This window comes from Magnolia sinica, chromosome 9, assembly GCF_029962835.1.
Source record: "Magnolia sinica isolate HGM2019 chromosome 9, MsV1, whole genome shotgun sequence".
Classification (NCBI taxonomy): Eukaryota; Viridiplantae; Streptophyta; class Magnoliopsida; order Magnoliales; family Magnoliaceae; genus Magnolia; species Magnolia sinica.
The window spans coordinates 90,095,185-90,114,856 of record NC_080581.1 but is presented as its reverse complement, the minus strand read 5'-3'; the positions used below and the strand labels follow the sequence as shown (position 1 = coordinate 90,114,856).

The 19,672-nt window shown below is 41.0% G+C and overlaps 1 protein-coding gene across 8 annotated transcripts; it reads left to right on the top strand.

Annotated features, from left to right (window-relative positions):
* The first annotated feature begins 424 nt into the window (after window positions 1–424).
* On the top strand, window positions 425–16,748 carry LOC131256041 (transcription initiation factor TFIID subunit 4b-like). Of its 8 annotated transcripts, none has more exons than XM_058257039.1 (16): window positions 425–517; window positions 659–701; window positions 2,412–2,487; window positions 2,632–2,746; window positions 7,189–7,754; window positions 7,887–7,982; window positions 8,454–9,458; window positions 10,917–11,047; window positions 11,685–11,772; window positions 11,954–12,089; window positions 12,461–12,516; window positions 12,592–12,648; window positions 12,736–12,879; window positions 13,784–13,849; window positions 13,948–14,212; window positions 15,654–16,748. In XM_058257039.1, the coding sequence occupies exons 3-16, from the start codon at window positions 2,449–2,451 to the stop codon at window positions 15,824–15,826; spliced, it is 2,937 nt and encodes a 978-aa protein (XP_058113022.1). In that variant the 5' UTR covers window positions 425–517; window positions 659–701; window positions 2,412–2,448; the 3' UTR covers window positions 15,827–16,748. The 8 variants fall into 8 exon arrangements, with proteins under 8 accessions (XP_058113022.1, XP_058113027.1, XP_058113024.1 ...); XM_058257044.1 differs by having other exon boundaries at window positions 13,948–14,218; window positions 15,661–15,785; XM_058257041.1 differs by lacking the exon at window positions 7,887–7,982.
* Window positions 16,749–19,672: the final 2,924 nt, after the last annotated feature.

Here is a 19,672-nt window from a genome sequence, read left to right as displayed (position 1 = left end):
CATTTAATTGCCACTTGAAGTTGGGATTAGCCTATTTTTGAATTTACGCTCTAAAATGATCTTGGAAAAATGAATGGATGGTCTGGATATAACACATGCATCATGGTGGGCCCTGCAGAACTTTGTCACCTCACCACACTACGGAGGTCGGTGGTGCGCGGCACACCATGCAATCCGCTTCCGTTTTGCACCAGCGTATCCGTGCTGCTGGAGGAGATGTCACACGCGCGTGGGGCGAAACGTCTTCACCGTCTTACTCGCGCGAGTTGAGTAGCTGGACTCTTCGTCCTCACAAGTAAAATTCCCTTCTTATAAAAAAAAAAAAACCCAACCTCAACAGCCACAACAGACACCTTCAACTCTCCCGCCAATTTTCTATTCCTTATCACAAATAAGTAATTATCCCACCAGAAATATCATCTCTAAATCTCTCTCTCTCTCTCTCTCTCTCTCTCTCTCTCTCTCAGGCAAGCTCTTTGGAAGTCTTCCCCCCCTCTCTCATCACCAAAGGCAAGATGTACGGGTTTTTCTCTCTTTTTGCCTAGGGCAAGATGCTCGGAATTTCTTTCTCTCTCTCTTGATCTATATATGCTTGAAATCCGGCTACAAACAGGTCTGTGATTTCTCTCTAACCCTAGCAATCTCGATTTTCTTGCAGATATTTTTTAGGGTTTGGTTTCCGCCATCTCTCTCTAAAGCAGGTAGTTCTCTCTTCCTTACATGCAATAATCATACCTACACTCTTCTAATCCGGGAAGATCCAGTGATTGAATCTTTTGCATGTCGACAAAAATTCTGAAATTTTTTATTTTTTTTTTCCTTTTTTGGGGATTTTTTCTGTAAGTCGTGTATAGTTGGGGGGAATGGGGCAAATAGAGAGTGCCCAAGATATCTGTGACCTTATTTTAAGTATGGAAGTAAGGGAAAAGTCTATGTGCGCACGGTGTTCACTGAGATTCAATGTGCATGTCTCCCACCACCCAATCAGCGTGGATATTTTACATGCATTTCAAGATGGGTTTCTTGAAAGTTTTCATTTTTAAATGCTTGTTGGGTTCCTGTCCACCATCTTTAAATGGTGGGACATTGGACGTGTGTGCAATTAATTGGTTGATGATGTGCTCATGTTGTGTGTCCGGTACAGATGGCAATGGGCTGGGCGGTCTACCCCGTCCGGCGATGCTTAACATGCATCTCAAGATGGGTTTCTTGAAAGTTCGCATTTTGAACTGCTTGTTGGAATCCTGCCTACCATCATTAAATGGTGGGACATGTGTGCAATTAATTGCTTGATTATGTGCTCTTGTTATTGCGAATCGTATCAAGGCAATGGTCTGTCTGGTACGGGAGGCAATGGGCCGGGCGGTCTACCCCACCTGGCAATCCCGACCCCTGGCCTTGTACCAGGCTTGAACTAGTTAGTTAGGCCAGTGGGCTAGGGTTGGGCTCGGCATGCAAGGCCTGAACAATTTTTTGGGGCGAGCTTCAGCTCATGTTATTGTAGCCTGGCCTCGCCCGGTCCGTAGGTATTTATGTGGTTCTACATATAGTCCATTTATTAGACAATTGCAAAGGAGAAGACATTTGAGAGGGGCTAACACTTTTGTAGTGTTGTACAAATAAGAAAATGGTGGCGGCTCGTTAGGCGTACACATGGCATAGTTGTAAGCCAATCTAGGCAATCCACGTTTCTCTCTCAACTTTGGATGGAGCATATACACAATATTGCTCTGAGAAGGTTATATGAACTGTTTGATCTTTCCATTCGAATTTGGATCCATCACTATTCATTTAACCGTTGGATGGATAGTTGTACATCAATGCCTTGTGAGGAGGATGAGTCCCACCAATTTTAAATGGTGCAAGACTAACGTGGGAGTCTAGCCCTTCAAATAAAAGTCAATGTCATGCATGGGTTGGACCGTCTAGTTAAAAGGTTGCTTGATAAGATTGGTTAGCAACGGTTGGATCGTTATACTGCTTAAAGAGAGGCCTCCTTGAGAGATTTTCTCATGGAGACATGGAGTCTCTTCTCTCTCTCCTTTCTCTTTCAAACACACCTTTTCTCCCTAAAACCCGCCATTAAGGACAGACTATAACCAAGCTCTCTCTTAACACTCCCTCCCATTATCTCATTGTTTGCATCTTTATCCCTCCCCCCATAAATGATTTTCCAAGAAACAGGGCAAGGGCAGATTTTTGGAAATGTCAGTTTTGTGACGAAATTAAACCGTTACCATCTTTGGGCAGTGCCCAAATGCGCACCCCATCTTTGGGCGTTCTCTCTTTCTTGAAGATATGACAGTTTGAACAAGATTTGAAATAGCGGTGCATAGTTAGGGATATGTACCAAAAGTAATTAGAAAACGACTGATTTCTGGAGAGGAGCACTGAAAATAGTAATTTTGCAGGAAGCTGTCTGCTTTGCATATTTCAAACCAAGTTCAGATGGATCCTTTGATTGTTAAGCTTCTTGAGGATGATGAGGTTAACAACATTCTCCTAAGCTTTGCCTTTTGTTATATTTATTGAAGGTTTCCAAATTTATTTATTTAATTTTTGAATGGCAGTTTCCAGCTTTTTAATTTTCCAACTAAGACCATGTTCTTTTATTTCTTCTTGATGCTCCAGGATGAGAACATACATTCTGGAAAGGATGTGGAGGCATTAACAGCTGCCTTAAACAGAGATATTGGAGGAGAGTCAGGAGACACGTCTATTTCTCAGTCTGTTGATCTAGATGCTGGTTAGATAACCAATCCCCCTGGCTCTCTGTGTGTATGTGTGTGCGCGCATGCGGCCTGGCGCTCATGCACGGCTCTCTTTCTTTGAGTTTACATCTAGTTGTAGAAAGCAGCTTGGATTGCGTTATAGAAGTAATTTACAATGAAAAACTTATGTGACTGCATTCTTGAATTTGGATATTGTAACAAAGTTCATCATCACCTAAGCCTTGTCCAACTAATTGGGTCAGCTGCACGAGTCCGGTTCCTCCATTCGATTCCATCAAGGACTATATCTTCAGTTGAACTATAGGTCATTAAGTCTTTTTTTACCACCTCCACCTCTGTCCTTTTGGGCCTTCTCCTTTCCCTTTTTAGAGAATTCAACTTCAACCAATTGTCTCCTTCTGAATAGGCACAGTTCTTGGTCTCTGTTGCAGATGACCAAACCATCTAAGTGTACCTTCCCTCATCTTATTACCTATTGGTGCTGTGGCTAAGTTCCTCCATGTGCATTCCTTTCTATTTCTATCCTAACTCACCTTCCATCCATCCATCTTAACATCCTCATTTCGGCTATGCTCATCCTATCAACATGTAACAACATAGTTGATATAAATTAATTTATATATCAATGATTTTTTTATAGAAAGATTGTGTTCAGGATGTAGTTTGCCTTGGTGCACCTCTTTATTAGGAAGGAACAAAAAGAAAAGGAGCAAAGAACAAAACCAGGGTTTAAATTCTCAGCTTTGTAGCATGTATTGGCAGACCTCAAAGTTGACACATATCGTACCTATCAAATGATATTTGTTGTGTATTGTTCGTATTGGTGCAGTCTTTTTTTCCTCTTTTCTTTTCTTAAACAATTCCAAAAAAATGTGTAAAATCCAGAAAAAAATGAGACAACATATTTTTTAACTGTGAATTTATAACAAAAATGTAATATGATTACTGCCATCTGCTCTCTTGTTGCTAGCTTGCCTGGTAAAGATTTAATTTGCTCTACTGACTTCTAGTTTGTAGAACTTTACAGTCTGCCAGGTATGCAATGTGCGATTGCATGATATGAAAATGTTTACAATAATAAGAATAAGCAAATAAGAGACCTTGACAAATATACAGGTTCCAAACTTGACATAATTAAATACATGGTTCATATATGCATTGCAGATTTGTGCTATGGAATATTTCTACAATCTACAACAACTAGAAGTTGGAAATTTTAGCCACAAGTCCTGGCTGTAGTATATAAATACCTAACTTCAGTACCAAAATGATGACCATGAAGGCTGAAGCTCATCATTATACTGATCATTCTGATATATATAGCCCATCGAGATAAATCTAATAAAGTAATGGTAAACTCTGGTCTCAACAAATTGTGACTGCCTACCCTCTAATTCTACCGCCAAATCCCAACTCTAATGCTTCGGCAATCCTCGTCCATGCTATTGAATGGCATAGACTTTTGACTTGGAGTTGTAGGACTCATTGGACCACCCTTAGCATTGCTACCATCATCCCTCTGACTAAGCAATAGACCTAGTAGCTGCTACTGCTACTACCATGGTCCATGTCATGTTCGTCCTATCTATAAAGCTCTCCAAGGTTTGTCTTTTGTGCCAAAGCTTGCTCATCCAACAAATTGCTTCCCTAGCCATCTAAAAATTCGATGTTTCCTCTCTTTCAACCTTGGGTTCAATCAGCTGACTTCTGAAAAATGTAGTCCAAGTAATTGAAACTGAAGTAGTTATCTTCTGCCTCCCTTCTCTGAAGGATTCTCTACCTCGGTGTCATGTTGTAGTGCATGAAAACAATCACTCCAGCATCTCTGAAGCTAAACTATTTATGCTTTTGGTGTGGTGATGCAGCACGATCCAATAACCAATGGGAGGACACAAAGTGGTCTAATTTCTGGTTGATTAAAGGTCAGGCCCATCCAAGGGTCCCGATTAAAGATCTGTAACATCCATTCAAAGAAGATTTGGATTCTCAACTGTCCTAGATTGAAGATATGGACCATATCAAAAGTCAAAATCGATCTAGTGACATATCTGGACCCAAATCAATGGTCCGGTTGGACTTTGAGGTCCATGAGTCCATAGGATTTATCAATTGTTAGAGTTAGTCTACAAGTTGTTGGACATGTTCCTTTTTAGTAATTCTATGACTTATTTGTGGGCCTCACTCTCAACTGTCCAGATGGAAGATCTAGACCCTTTCAATAGTCAGAGTTGATCTTGTGACATATCTGACCCAAATCAATGGTCCGGTTGGACTTTTTAAGGTCTATGAATCCATAGGAATAATCATTTGGCCAGTTCTCAGAGTTTGTCTACAATTTGTTGAACAAATTTCCTTTTAGTATTTTTATAACTTATTTTCTGGGCCTCTTTCTGGGTATCCAACAACATTTGAATGGCACTAAATTCGTTTCGTTTTGAATGTCTATTAAGCTAGCTTTCAAACAAGCCCAATATTATGATTCCAATATCATATGAGTGAGTTGTGACCAATTTACAGAAAACATGTATGGTTGTGACAGGATTTAGGGAAATTTTAGTCACTTTTAATATTTTATTGAGATAGATTGTTATGATCAGAAGAAGTGGATGGTTAGGATTATATTAAGGTTTCTTTTGCCATGAGAAAAAAGTATGCATACATGTAAAGATTATTTTTGGAAGGAGATGATGATTATTTTGATGAATGGCTGCTTTCTTTGTTTTTTATTCCTGCAATGGGTTTCAGTTGGGTTAATTCCTTGAAACCTCTTTGGTGCAATGCCTTGTGGTTTGTGTGAAGCAATTCTTCATAGTTATCATTTTATTTGATGTTTTTATTGCACCATTGTTGGATTTTGGATCAATTAGAGCTAAATCGTGACATCCTGGAGAAGATTTTGGATCTCTAAACTGATGCATAGTTTCAGATTTGTTCAATTTGGTTTAGTTCTTGAAGTTGTTGCATAATGTGTGGGGGAATGTGTGCTGCTTGCATGACTACTACTACTTTGTGGCAACTCATCCATGGCACATGCAACATGCATGTGAATCAGTCAAATCCGTGGTTTGCATTGTGAATGGATAATATGATGAAATTATATTGTATGATCTTAACCATCTGATTTGGCCATTGAATTCTGTAAGCTGACCATTTTCTAACTGTCAATTTGATGGCCATGCAATGGATGGATGTAGTCATGCAGTTGGTGTGACTTTTTCAATAGGATACATCTACAGTGGTAGTCATGTTTCAACAGTCTGGATTGATGTGTGTATGCCATATATATTACACCGTGCATGAGTTGGTACCAAGTAGTACTTCTGGGAATGCTCATTGGAGTCTAGCACTTCTCGTCTCATACTTTTTCTCAACCATTGCCTGCTGCCTGATTCAGCCCCATTTTGCACATTTAGCAAGTTCTCGAGTGATTTCATAGTTTAGTGTCACATGATCCAGTTTTGTCCTGTTCACTGCTTGTCAACCGTTGGATGGTTTGTCTGATCTAGTTGCCCTTTCATATCGGTGATTAACCGACGCTCAATGTGATGCTTCCATGTACTAATCTACACGAGCAAATGCAACACTACAATTGATTTTATCACCTACTTGGTTTGGCGTGTTTGAATTGGTTTGGGAGATTTTTTCGTTGATGTAGGGGCATTTTCACACCGAGCTCGAGTGGGGTGGCCCGTGTGAAGCGGGGGCACACTTAGGGTGGGCGGCCTATGTGAGGCGGGACCCATGTGAAGTGGGGCCCACTAGGGGGGTTTGGCTGAGGGCACATGGGCTATGAGATAAAGGGATCGATTCATCATGCTCTATCAGTTCGAGCTTTTAGAGCAAGTGATTAGTTGTCTTGTGTAAAAAGTGGTATAAGAGCAAGAGGTCTCGTATTCGAGACTTCTTACCGGAGGTGATTAATGTGGGGGCATTTTCACACCGGGCTCAAGTGGAGCGACTTGTGTGAAGCGGGGGCACACTCGGGTGGGTGGCCTATGTGAGGCGGAACCCATGTGAAGTGGGGCCCATGAGGGGGGTTCGGCCGAGGGCTTGACCTGGGCTATGAGATAAAGGGATTGATTTGTCACGCTCTATCAGTTTGAGCTTTTAGAGCAAGTGGTTAGTTGTCCTGCGTTATTCATGGACATCTTTCTTGGTTTGTTGGCCCATCTTGTATTTGTTTTCCGTGTGGTTCACCCGTTTATTGTGCAACACTTATTTGTTGTCTAGTGTTAGATTATTAAATTTAGCGTTTCAAACCATCAAGATTCAGCGTGTTGTGCACATGCGAGTTTCATTAATTTTTGTATTGTTAGACTGGCAGGAAATTGCAATTGAGATGTCTTTACCTTTTTAGAATTTTCTTTTGTTGCAAAAACCATTTGAGTTTGTACATTAGTTAGTTTGGTGCTAACTCTTTGTTACCATATGACCCACCTTTTTGGCAACTCAATAGGAGTATCGTCCCATGGAAGCAATTCATTGCGGAATCAATTACTTGGACAAACTCAAACTTCCAGTCAAGAAGATCTTACACGCCAAGATCAACAAGAAAAAGAACATCATCCACAGCCACATGAGCAACTTTCATCTGGAATGGAGCTACTACTGCGTGGATCTAGAGTTGAGACTCAGCACAAACAAGATGGCCATCCACTGGAAACTGATAAGCTGCTAGTGCAGCATAACCAGTCTGAAGATGACCGGCAACATCAACAGCCAGAGCAAAATACACTTCAGCTATCTGAAAACAAGCAGGCCACTCAGATTTCTGAAAAAAATCCTGGTCAGCATTCAGAAGAGGATATTCAAAAGTTTCAGAACTCCGAAAGCCAACAACAACAATCAAAAGTACAGCAGTTGGATAATCAAAACACACCAGCAGCAGACCAAGCACATAAACCAATGGCGGGGAATAAATCAAATTGTAACATACCTGTTCACAAGTTGATTCCAATTTTTTGTCCTCATCTTGATAAAGATAGACAAATGCAGCTTCAGGATAGTTTTGCTAGATTGAGGGTTAGTATTTTGACTTGTATATTTAACATATGTGCTTTACTTGTTTGAAAATTAACTGGTTATTTGCTTTCTAAAGTTGATTTGTTCCCCTAGCTTAAATTGAATGTGCATTTCCATTGGTTTTGTCACTAGAAAAATGAAATTGGCAGAGACGACTTTCTGAGGACTTTGAGAAATATTGTGGGGAACGAGTTGCTCATGTCTGCACTTCAGAAGTTACAGCAGCAGGCAAGAAGATCCTGGATCTAATGTAGAAGGAGAAGCCTACTATAGTGTTTGCATCTTTAAGATGTGATTCATTGACTTGCATGCGGCATACATGCCTGACCCAGGCCATCGAAATTGTGGCGCCCATTGGGGATGGAGCATAACCTTAAAAATTACACTGGTCGAATGGTCTCAACTGTCCAATTGGTGACGTTCAAATGCAGACTTAAAATAAATTGGTCAGTGTTCCAAATTTAACAGACAAAATTAGATGGTGAAGGTAATCTGGCCAGTGCAATATGTGGGCTATGTTCTGTCCACATTGGGACGGTTTGGTTTAGAGAGTCTGGATTGTCTTGCATGTGTGATACTTGTACAGTGGAGTCTCCACTACTTAGAATATGACTGTGAATGCAGACTGTAGTCTAGATCGTGTAAGTATTTCAGTGAACTCAATACCCTTCTGAAGTCAGCAGTTTCCTTGCTCGGCAGGAGCATCAGGTTCGAGCTCAAGTTCAGGCTGCACGAAACTCGCAGACAAGTCCTGGTCAATATCCGCTACAGTCTCAAGCTTCATCCCAGCAGCTTACCATGCCATCTAATCCTGCTCAACAGTTAACTGAAGACAAAACAGTTTCACAACTTCATCCATCGATCCAACATCAGAAAGGATCCGGATCTCCTGCACATCTGTCTTATATTCCATCTTCGACAGTTGAAATGCAGAAGGATGCATGCATGCCAACCTCACAAAACAGTGCTCAGAAGCCCAGGGAGACGGAACATCAGTCTGATGTGCAGGTTAGCCACACTCCATCCTCTGCAAACACTATTGCAGGTAATCAAGAAACGGAACCTTCTATGGTCTCAGTTCAGACAGTTACCAAGCAACAACAGCTTCCTCGTCCAATGATTTCTTGGTATCGGGATCCAGCTAGTAATTATAGTACACATCCATATCCTGGGCCTTCCGTTAGTGTTGCTGCAGCTTCTACTAAATCCCAAACTCAAGGTCCACAAATAAGGCAAGTTCTGCATCCCCAAGGCATGGCTTCAATTCAACGCGCTGCATCTCAGCCCAAGAACCAAACCAATGTGCGCCGGTATGAGCTAAGAAGTGCAATGAATGAAGCCAAGAAGGTGCATGGTGGATCTCCTCCTAACCTGACAAGTAATTCATCACTAGATCCTAATGCATGTCAATCATCATCAAATAAAGACCAGACAAGTAGCAGTTCATCACCGACGACTTTTCCGAAACAGGAACTGGTTGATCAGATGGCTAAACAACAGCTCATGCCTCCATTATCAGCTCCACAGAGCTCCTCTTCTTTTGGGGCAATACACATTGGCCGAGGAAACCCAGCTCTTGGTCCTTTGAGGGATGATTCCATTGAGAAGCAATCAGCTAGAATGGGCTTTCCTACCCCTATGAACATGATGACCAGACATCAAAATTCAGGTCCTGTTTCAACACAACCAGAACATATGATGCAGGTCTGTTCTTAGTATCTATATTTGTTTGCTTTAATCAGATGAACTAAGTTAGCTACTTTAGGCTAGATATCTTGTTGAAGCATTTGTTGGTTGATGTTTTTTCTTTTGACAATCAGGGACCTGACTAATTCAAGATGTAAACAAATAGTGGGTTCAGTAGAATTGAAGTTTTGTTGATTCTACATGATGCAGTTTTTTTTAATTTTATTATTATTATTATTATTATTATTACGATGATGATCATCATCATCATAGTAAAGCCAGGATAGTTGCCTTATTCAATTAATAGAGATGTAAGTTGTGCTACACAGTACTTTCTTGTTCTGATAAATTGAATACATGACAACAGTCACAACATGATTCTTTACACGCGCGCACACACACACACACACAAGAGCTGGGTGCTTTACAAGATTAGATCTCCTGGGTGCACAATACTCTGCATTTGGACTTACTCTAATAGATTAAGCTTTTTCATATAGCCATTAGACAAAAGAAGTTTTGGAGTTTTAACTTAATATTAACTTAATATGATTTGCACTGCAATTCCTAGTTGGAGGTGGAAGCATGGGTTGAAGACTTGGCAACTTGGACTGACCTGTTTGGCCCTGAGTTGAGTCAGACTCAACCAAGTCTGGGGGTTGGCCCTGAGTTGAGTCGGACTCAACCAAGTCGGGGGGTTACTCATCTGACTTGACCTGAGCGAGGCATATTTTCCATGCTGACTTGTGTAACTGAACCAGATCAGACTTGTCCTAGTCTGAGTCGACTCAGATGAGTCCTGTCCAACTCAGGCTAGTTGGCAACCCATAGGTGGAATGGACTGCATTAAAAAGGAATGGCCATGAAGTGGGAAGAACCACCAATTGGCTCCCTCAAGCACATTTATTTAGAAGCTTGATTGGTAATATGAGAGAGGACTAGTATAGACTGACGTGGTGAAGTTACACTAGTTTTTTTTTTTTTTTTTTGAGACCTGTTGGAGTGAGATTAGAATGAAGCCATGACTAGAGCACAGTTTTGGAAGGGTTGAAGATTGCAGGGCATATTTATTTGGAGAACTGTTTTTCAATATGCTTGTTCTTGGTGAGGCTCGGATATGTCGAGTGGTTTAGAAATTGTCTTCTGCATATTTGTGAGACATTCTTACAAGAAGTTTCTAAAACATTCTTACATATCAGGCTAGCTCTTTCACTTTCTTACATCATTAATAAAATTTCCATCTATAAATGAAGTTGGCTGGTCCTCTTCAGAATCATTCATGTTTCAGGCTTATATGCAATCGTGGTTTTTTTTATTTTTTAATTATTTTTTAATTTTATAAAATCTTTGGTGCTGCTGGTTTCTTCTTTAAGTACATGTTAATGTATTTTCATTGCCATTGCTTTAGTTGATGGCACCCTTACATTTGTTGACTGCTATCAACTAATGTTATTTGTTCGATGCTGTGTAAATTAGATGAGGTCTCAAAACCCATCTGCAACCACACCAGTTGGGACTGGAACTAATGTGAGGACACCGTCTAAGAAACCATCTGTTGGTCAGAAGAAACCACTTGAAACACTTGGCACTCCCTCACCACAGTCCAGGTGAACTTCACTCTCCTTGCATTGCTCAGTTCGATGATATCTGTACCATGCGTTCTGCTAAGCCCACAAACACCTCTGACCACACATGCCCACCTTACACGTGCAAGAAGTGGTCCGTAAATCAGTTAGGCTTATAGTTCAGATGACATGACCCAAAATAGCCGGTCCACTCATCTGTCAATGTAGACCTGAACTTCAAATGTGGACATTGGCATTTTAAGCTGTCCAGCCTTTTTTTCCTGTGGTTCACCTAATTTGTTGATTGTCTTATTCTAAGCCAGGTCATATAAACAGTGGACCTGTGTGATGTACTGATGTTATGTCCATCACGTGCTTGGTCAATACATTTGTGGACATTGGCATTTTAAGCCATCCAGCTTTTTTTTCCTGTAGTTCACTTAATTTGTTGATTGTCTCATTCTGAGCCAGGTCATATAAACAGTGGACCTGTGTGATGTACTGATGTTATGTCCATCACGTGCTTGGTCAATACATTCAGTTGCATGTAGAGGTGTGTGGGATTAGTGAAGCTCTCCGTACTATTACTTTCAATATTAACTTTCCTCTTGTTTTGTCCTTAACACAATTTCTATTAATCTTTCGACGAATACTCAAAATATTTTATGCAATGCCACAGTAAAAAGCAAAAGGTATCAGGGGCGCCTGTAGATGAAAGCATTGAACATCTCAATGATGTTACTTCTGTCAGTGGAGTTAATATAAGAGTGAGTGATTTTGTTTTGATCTCCTTTTACGAGGTGTCTGTTTGTTGTAAACATCCACTATTATTAGGTCAAAGAAAAAAGAAGAAGAAGAAGAAGCAAGAGAAGCTCCCTATCATAATGGATGGATCAAGTATTTACTTCAAAGAGCTCACAGTGTGATGGTTCTTCTGTTTTGGAACAGGAAGAGGAAGAGCAGCTACTTTCTGCACTGAAGGAGGAAAGCCATGCTTCAGAAGCAAATCGAAGGGTTGTACAAGAGGAAGAAGAAAGGCTGATTCTGCAGAAGGTCCCTCTTCAGAAGAAAATATCAGAAATCAGTTAGAAACTCTTGTCCATGAGCACATTCATCTTTTTTATGTTGCATGAGAGACTATATATTAAACATTATGGTCCTTTTTAGACGTACCCCAAATTGAGAATGAAAAGGGAAGCGTGGCTCGGTCCATATGCATTTCGTAGATATCGAGCCATCCACCTGCAAAATGCCGATGGTGGAATCTGAAATCTCCCATCCAAAAAACCCATTGGAAATGAGAATGTGGTGATAATGGGTTAGCCTTGTTATCATCCTATTCTCAGTGAGGTGGTGGATACCCACTTCCATCCACATTTGGTGGGCTTTCAAACAGGGCTTAAAGGAGAAATCTCTGTTGTGCTTGAGTAGGCTGATTTCTGTTGTCTGTGACAGTGTCTAAATGTGGGATAAAGAATATGAGGAATGACGTGGAGCGTTGCCTCTCAATGGTGAGACATTAGCATCACATTTCCCCCTTTTATGGACATTCTGTCATATGCTTTCTTACACAACTGAATTTTCAGTGTGTTGAGGAACGAATGCGTGGGTTGATAAATAACCTTATAAGACTATCGAAACAGGTATTCTTCTTTTTTAATTCTAACTGCTTGATACTGTTTATCAATTATCATATATTATTTTCTGATTTTTATTGAAATTGTTTGTAGAGGGTTGACATTGAAAAGCCAAGGCACTCGATTTTTATAACTTCAGATGTTCGAAGCCAAATTTTAATGATGAACAGGAAGGCCAAGGAGGAGTGGGACAAAAAGCAAGCTGAGGAGGCTGAAAAGCTCCGGAAAAACAATGAAGTTAGTATCTTGAGGATTATGTTGTTCTTTAATTAGTGGTAAAAGTGGGATGGGCTAGATAAGACCCATGCTCTATGCCTGCCATGTGTTTTAAGGCTGGGTAACTAATGAAGCTGGGCGAGGGCCTGGGTATTTATCTAAATGGCCTGGCTTGGACAAGCCTCAACCTGGCCTGGCCCAGCCCACTTACACTCTTATCTTTAACAGTGTGCACTATTCTGTTGGATTGATGTTCAAATTGCTGTATTTAGTCTTATTTACAGGATGCATGCTTTGTGTTGTTTATTTCATTCACATGCATGAATGCTTCAGATCGGTTAAAGCTTTATCGATATGTTGTCTGGGTTACCGTGTTCTGCTAAAGCCAGTTGCTGGCGCAACTTTTTTTAATCCTTTTCTTGTTCATGTTGTGTTGAAGAGTCCTAATATCATAAGATACATTGCCACTTATTGGATTCTCATGACTGCTTATTGATGTTGAAGACTGTAAATTGTGAATCAAGGTAATTGATATCTACACCTACCCAGAATCATATGCATACCAATTTTCTGTTTGGGAATTATATAACACACTTTGCTATGTTAGTTCAATTCTGAATATGGAAATTGGGAATATGCAAATCAATCTGGGTTGGTGTAAATACTGGCTACCAACATTAAGAATACAGATGATGAATGCACTGTTCCTCCATCCCATGGGTGTAAATTTCACCATTAAACATCATCCAACTTTAGGACATTTAGCTAACTTTTTCCCCCTCCCAAAACTGCTTTTAGTTGAATTGAACCAAATGGAACCAATGTTCCAGCGAAGTGTCTTTGATTCTAAAAGCAATGATCATAGAGAAATTTGTATAAGAGTTCAACTTAAGATAGCTCTGGTTTCAAATATGGGTGTATGCAGACTGAGGGAAACACAGGAGCTGATGTGGACAAGGACAAGGATGAAGGTCGTGTAAAGGCTCCCAAGGTATTCCTTAATGAAGCTGATTTGATTTTAGTTGGACAAAGAAGAGTGTTTTTTAATTTTTCCCTCTCACCCACTTAAGCTTTATACTTCACATGAAGGCAAACAAGGAAGAAGATGATAAAATGCGAACAACGGCTGCAAACGTTGCTGCACGAGCTGCTGTTGGAGGGGATGACATGCTATCAAAATGGCAACTCATGGCTGAGCAAGCTCGGAAGAAGCGCGAAGGGGGGCAGGATGGGGCATCTGGTGCACCAGGGAAAGATACAAACCCCCGCAGGCCTTTGCAGATATATGGAAAAACCAGCAGGGACAACCAAGAAGCTGAACACAGAGTTCCCTCTTTGGCTGCTACTGCATGTGGCAAGTCTGATGCAACTCTTCTTTTAGCGATTGTTCTGGTATAAAAAACAGGAAAATGTTGAGAGGAATTTTATGATCCTTAACTAGAGGAGACATATTCCCAGTCTCCAATTGTACAGCATCAATTGGTTTGGTAGTCTTCTGATCTAATGCACCCTACTGTTGATGGACCATGCCCTCAAAATCTCCCTACGGGACAGTCATAACCTTTCAATGGGTTCCCTACAAATAGATGATTAAGAGAAAAATACTTTAATAGTTCCCCATTCAACTTAAAAGAGGCCAAAGATTGGATGGTCAGTATCTACCAATCTAGGATTTGGATATTTTTGAGGCATGGTTGGTCCAACAAAGGGTAGCGCACCCTGATAAACTCTGGATCACTGAGCCATGAGCTCCACATGTGGAAACTGGAGGACCTAGGATATATCGTACATATCTTCGAGCTAAGGATCATATTACTCCTTTAATTATAATGATTGGGTCTGTTATTCATCTATGCCAACAGTTGGGCTGTCAATGGATCAGGCTAGCCCAATAGGCTATTGGGCTTGTCCCACTTTGTGCAGGGCTTGGGCTCCCCTATCAAACCCGAGGGACGGGCCCAAACTTGAAAATTAAGCTGTTTTCTAATTGAGCCAGGCTTGGCCTATGTCTGGTGGCCTGGCTCGAATCTGGTCCGGCCTGAACCCATGGATATTCTCGTTGATCAATACTATAATGCGAATAGTGGGGAACATTTTTGCCCTGGCAATTAGTTTCCAATGGCGGATATCTTTGTGTATTTAACGGACATGAAACGGCAAATAATTCGAAAATGTGTGTGCTTAACAACGGGAATTAAGATTTCACCCGCAAATGCTCATTGTGCGGCAACTTTAACTTGTAGCTAGGTACCTAAGGGGGTTTCTTTCGGAAACCAAAAGCCATGTCAGTGGAACTTTGATGAGATCCACCCCGTCCATCAAGTACATTGCCCCATCTCAACCATCAAACATAAAAATCATGATCATCCAAAACTTAGGTAAGCCACACCACAGGAAGTGGTTTGGATGGAATGCCTACCATTAATTTTGTGTAGAGCCTACTGTATTGTTTGTATGCCATCCAATCCATTCATTTGAAATATCTCAACATGATGAAAAATTACACGAAATTCATGGCATTTTAAAACTTAGGCGGGGCATACCACTTAAGTTTAGATGTTTTGGGTATAATTGTATAGGGTGGCTCACCTGATAGTTGAATCAGCTTAGTTGGACTGCCTGTAATTGGTTGTAAAATTTTGGTAAATGGGAAAATGAATACACACATGGAAGTATGGAGTTTTCTTAGTAAGGCATTATGTAATTTGCATACATTGGGTTGAGGATTCTATAGTTCTCTCTTCCCTTTTAGTGTCGGTTTTATTTATTTTTATTTCTATGGAGTGGTGGTGCAGGGGCTACAAAAAAATTCGGGTGGAACCAACCAATCATGTCTCAGGCAAAAATCATGCGTACCATTTCAGTTAAGGACGTGATCGCAGTCTTAGAAAGGGAGCCACAGATGGCAAAGTCGACTTTAATCTATCGCTTGTATGAGAGAATGCATGCTGATGCTGCAGCAGAATAGTCAGGTAAATTGGCAGCGGTGCATGAGGTATGCAATTTTTCAGCCCATGGTCACCAATCTTACAACACTCATGGTCAGGCCGTTTCTTTCCTTTATTATAACTGGAGTGTCTGTAGGGCTGTGTCAATATCTATCCTTGTTAAATTCTCTGATCGCCATCTCTTACTACAATAATCAATTGTGTTCTCGCCATTCCGACAACAACGAACATCTCTTCCGGAAGGTGCTTGTTTGAATTCTTGAGCTTTGAGTGGCTATTCATTCACCTGAATACACATGCGTAGTATGCTTTGGAGATCACGTTTTATCTACGAGGCCCGTGGTTCGGTAATCCACTGACACCAAGGTGGATGGGCCATGTCCAAAATACCTCCTTGATGTGATCCTCATAGGCCTTTAATTACAGCAACAGCGCACATTTTCAACTATGGCATTTTTATTTTTTTTTGCTGGCATGGCCCATCCACACTGGATATTATTTCCTGGCATGTGTTTTATGCATCCAACTGGAAATAAATATACTGGGGTTTTCCGGGCTAAGATTTTCTGATGTAGCGGGTGAGGGGGGATTTTGGGACCCAAGACTGTCGATGATGGGGTGGGGCCAATTTGTCAAAAGATGCAAAGAGAGAGAACTTGATATTACTACCCAATAAAATTGCTACTTCCAAGTTCCAATCTCAAAGCCAGCATTGCTTCCACAAGATTCTGAGAAGCGCATTTTCTCCCTTGTTTCGTAATATCTCAACTTGTTGCCTGAGGCAAAGCCTTTCTTTGGCTTGTATGTTATGAGTCAGAATCCTTTTCTTCACTATTACTGAAAAAGATGATTGAAATTCATGGGCCTGTGATTAGCCAGACTCCTTGTTTGATGTGTTCTAATTTATCAGTGATAACCTGGATTGCAGTTGGTTTGTCTTAATTTCTATAGATGATTGCATGTTTAAATAAAAATAAAGATTTTTGGACGATCCTGACTATCCAATTGGTGGCCATCAAATGGACGGTTAATAATATTGAAAAGGCGATACAGTGGTGAAGATTGTATGATACGTATGCTCTCGATGATGAAGCCGAAGGGTGGGACATGGATTGCAGTACCTGCAGGAATGCCATGCAGCAAAGCTGTGGGACCCACAATGATGTATATATGTTATATCCAGGCCATTATAGGGCATGAGCCCAAACATGAAGCAGATCCAAATCTCAAGTGGACCACACAAAAATGTTGGTGTCCACCATTGAAACCTTCTAGGACCCATTGTGATATTTATTTGCCATACATCCTGTTTATAAGGTTACTCCCAACCTGGAAGAAGAGAAAAATATCAGCTTGATACTGTGGTGTGGTCCATTTGAGATTTGAATCTAAAATAGCCCAGTGAGATGGTTGGACGGTGACGTAGATTGCCTATTGCCTACTCTGGAAGGTGCTCTAAGCACCCCTCCATGATGTATATGTTTTATCAACACCATACATCTATTTTTCCAAATCATTTTAGGTCTTGAGCCCAAAAATGAGGCAGATCCAAATCACAAGTGGACCAGAGGAAAATAGTGGTGATTACCCATTGTAATGTTTATTTGCCATCCAACATAGTCACGAAAGGAAAATGCAAATATCAGCTTCATCCAAAACCCAAGAAGTTTCTAATTGTGGGCGATAATGATATGAAAAATGGAGGGACGGTGGATAAAATACACATCATGGTGGGCCCGTAGAACACTGTCCAATCTGCCGATTTTGCATGGTGACCAGCCACCACGAACCTCAGTGGTGGCAGGATTGTGATACCCTTTTGTCCATACTGGAGTTTTTGCCAGCTCATTTTAGCGCATGAGCCTGAAATTGAAGCATATCCAAAGCTTAAGTGGACCCCACCACAGGAAAAAAGGGGGATAGCGACGGAAACGGATTGGCTACTGGGCTGGTGGTCGGTGCTCTGTGGGCCCCACCATGATGTATGTGTTTCATCCATTCCGTTCATCCATTTTTTAAGATCATTTTAGGGCTTCACCTTGAAAATAAGAGGGATATAAATCTTAGGTGGACGACACCACAGGAAAATAATAGTGATTGGATATCCATCATTTAAATCCTCATAAGGCCCACTGTACTGTTTATCTGACATCCAATCTGTTGATTAGGTCGTAAAGACCCAGATGAAGGGAAAAAACAAAGATCAGCTTGATCCAATACTTTTATGGCCCCTAAAAAGTTTTTAATGGTCGACGTTCATTCAACACTGTTTTTTGTAATGTGGTCCACTTGAGATTGGGATATAGCTCTTTCTTTTGTGTAATATCATAAAATGATCTATAAAAATAGATGGACAGCATGAATGAAACACATACATCATGGTGGGGGCCACAGCACGGAACACCAGCCATTGGAGCCATTGGCTGGGGGGGAGAGTAGCCAATCCGTTTCCGATAGCGACATCCACCGACAAAATCTTCCTAGGTGTCCAACCTGTTCAATATCAGCTTGATAAAAAAAAGCTTTTGTGGCCATGAAGAAAGTTTCAACAATTTAAGTCATTATTCTGACCATCTTCTGTGGTGTGGTCCACTTGATTTTTAGATATGCTTCAATTTTAGATACATGCCTTAAAATGAGCTGGCAAAACAGATGAAGGGCATAGATAAAACACATACATCATGGTGGGCCCCACAGTCCGGCGGCAATGTCACGAGGCAACCCACGCCCTGTATGAGATCCACCCCAATCTTCAGACGTTGAATGCTTGATGAGATTTTTTTACAGCTCGCACGCACGCACCGACCCCGGAAACGGAAGGGCTACTCCCCCTGCCACCAGCCCCGCGGCTGGTGGTCGGTGATCTGTGGGCCCCACCATGATGTATGTGTTTCATCCATGCCGTTCATCCATTTTTACAGATCATTTTATGACTTTATTCCAAAAAATATAGGGATATAAATCTCAGGTGGACCACGCCACAGGAATACAATAGTGATAGGATATCTACCATTAAAATCCTCCTAAAGCACACTGTACTGTTTATTTGACATCCAATCCGTTGATTAGGTCACACAGACCTGGATGAAAGGAAAAAACAAAGATCAGCTTAATCCAAAACTTTTATGGCCCACAAAAAGTTTTAATGGTCAACGCTCATTCAACACTGTTTCCTGTAATGTGGTCCACTTGAGATTGAGATATACCTTATTTTTGGTCTCATAGCCTAAAATTATCTAGAAAAATAAATGGATGGCATGAATGAAATACATACATCATGGTAAGGCCCACATAACACCCACCACCAGCCATTGGCGGGTGGCAGGGGTAGTAGCCATTCCGTTTCCACCCACCCCATCCTTACCTGCAGCATTTGGCACGAGCGTGAAATATTAGAGCAGTGAATAAGGTGGGGGCCATCATAATGGCCGTCCATTTGTATCATTAAATGTGCCACAATTAAAGTGGGCTGTGTTAGGGGAAGGACATGTAGGCAATTGGTGGTTGATCTTCACCCCACGTGTCATATGATCTTATCACCCACATACTCCATGTACAGGGTGCCTCCTATGGACATGAATGCTACTTGCTTTCAAGTATCCAACTGTATCAATTTCATAGCATTTGTTAAAACAAGTATCATATAACATGTTTTTCAAAACCCAAATACAGATATAAGAGAAGAAGTAAAAGACCTTATAATCATGAGATCAGAGGAGACTTGCAAAGGGGAGGTTGGGCTGACTTGACATGAAAGTGATATGCCAGCCTAGGCTGTGCCGGCCTAGGTCATAGGGACTTGGATCACGCTGACCTTACCGGCTTGTTTCTTTAGCCGAGAAGAAGGACGAGATGTTCCTGATTAA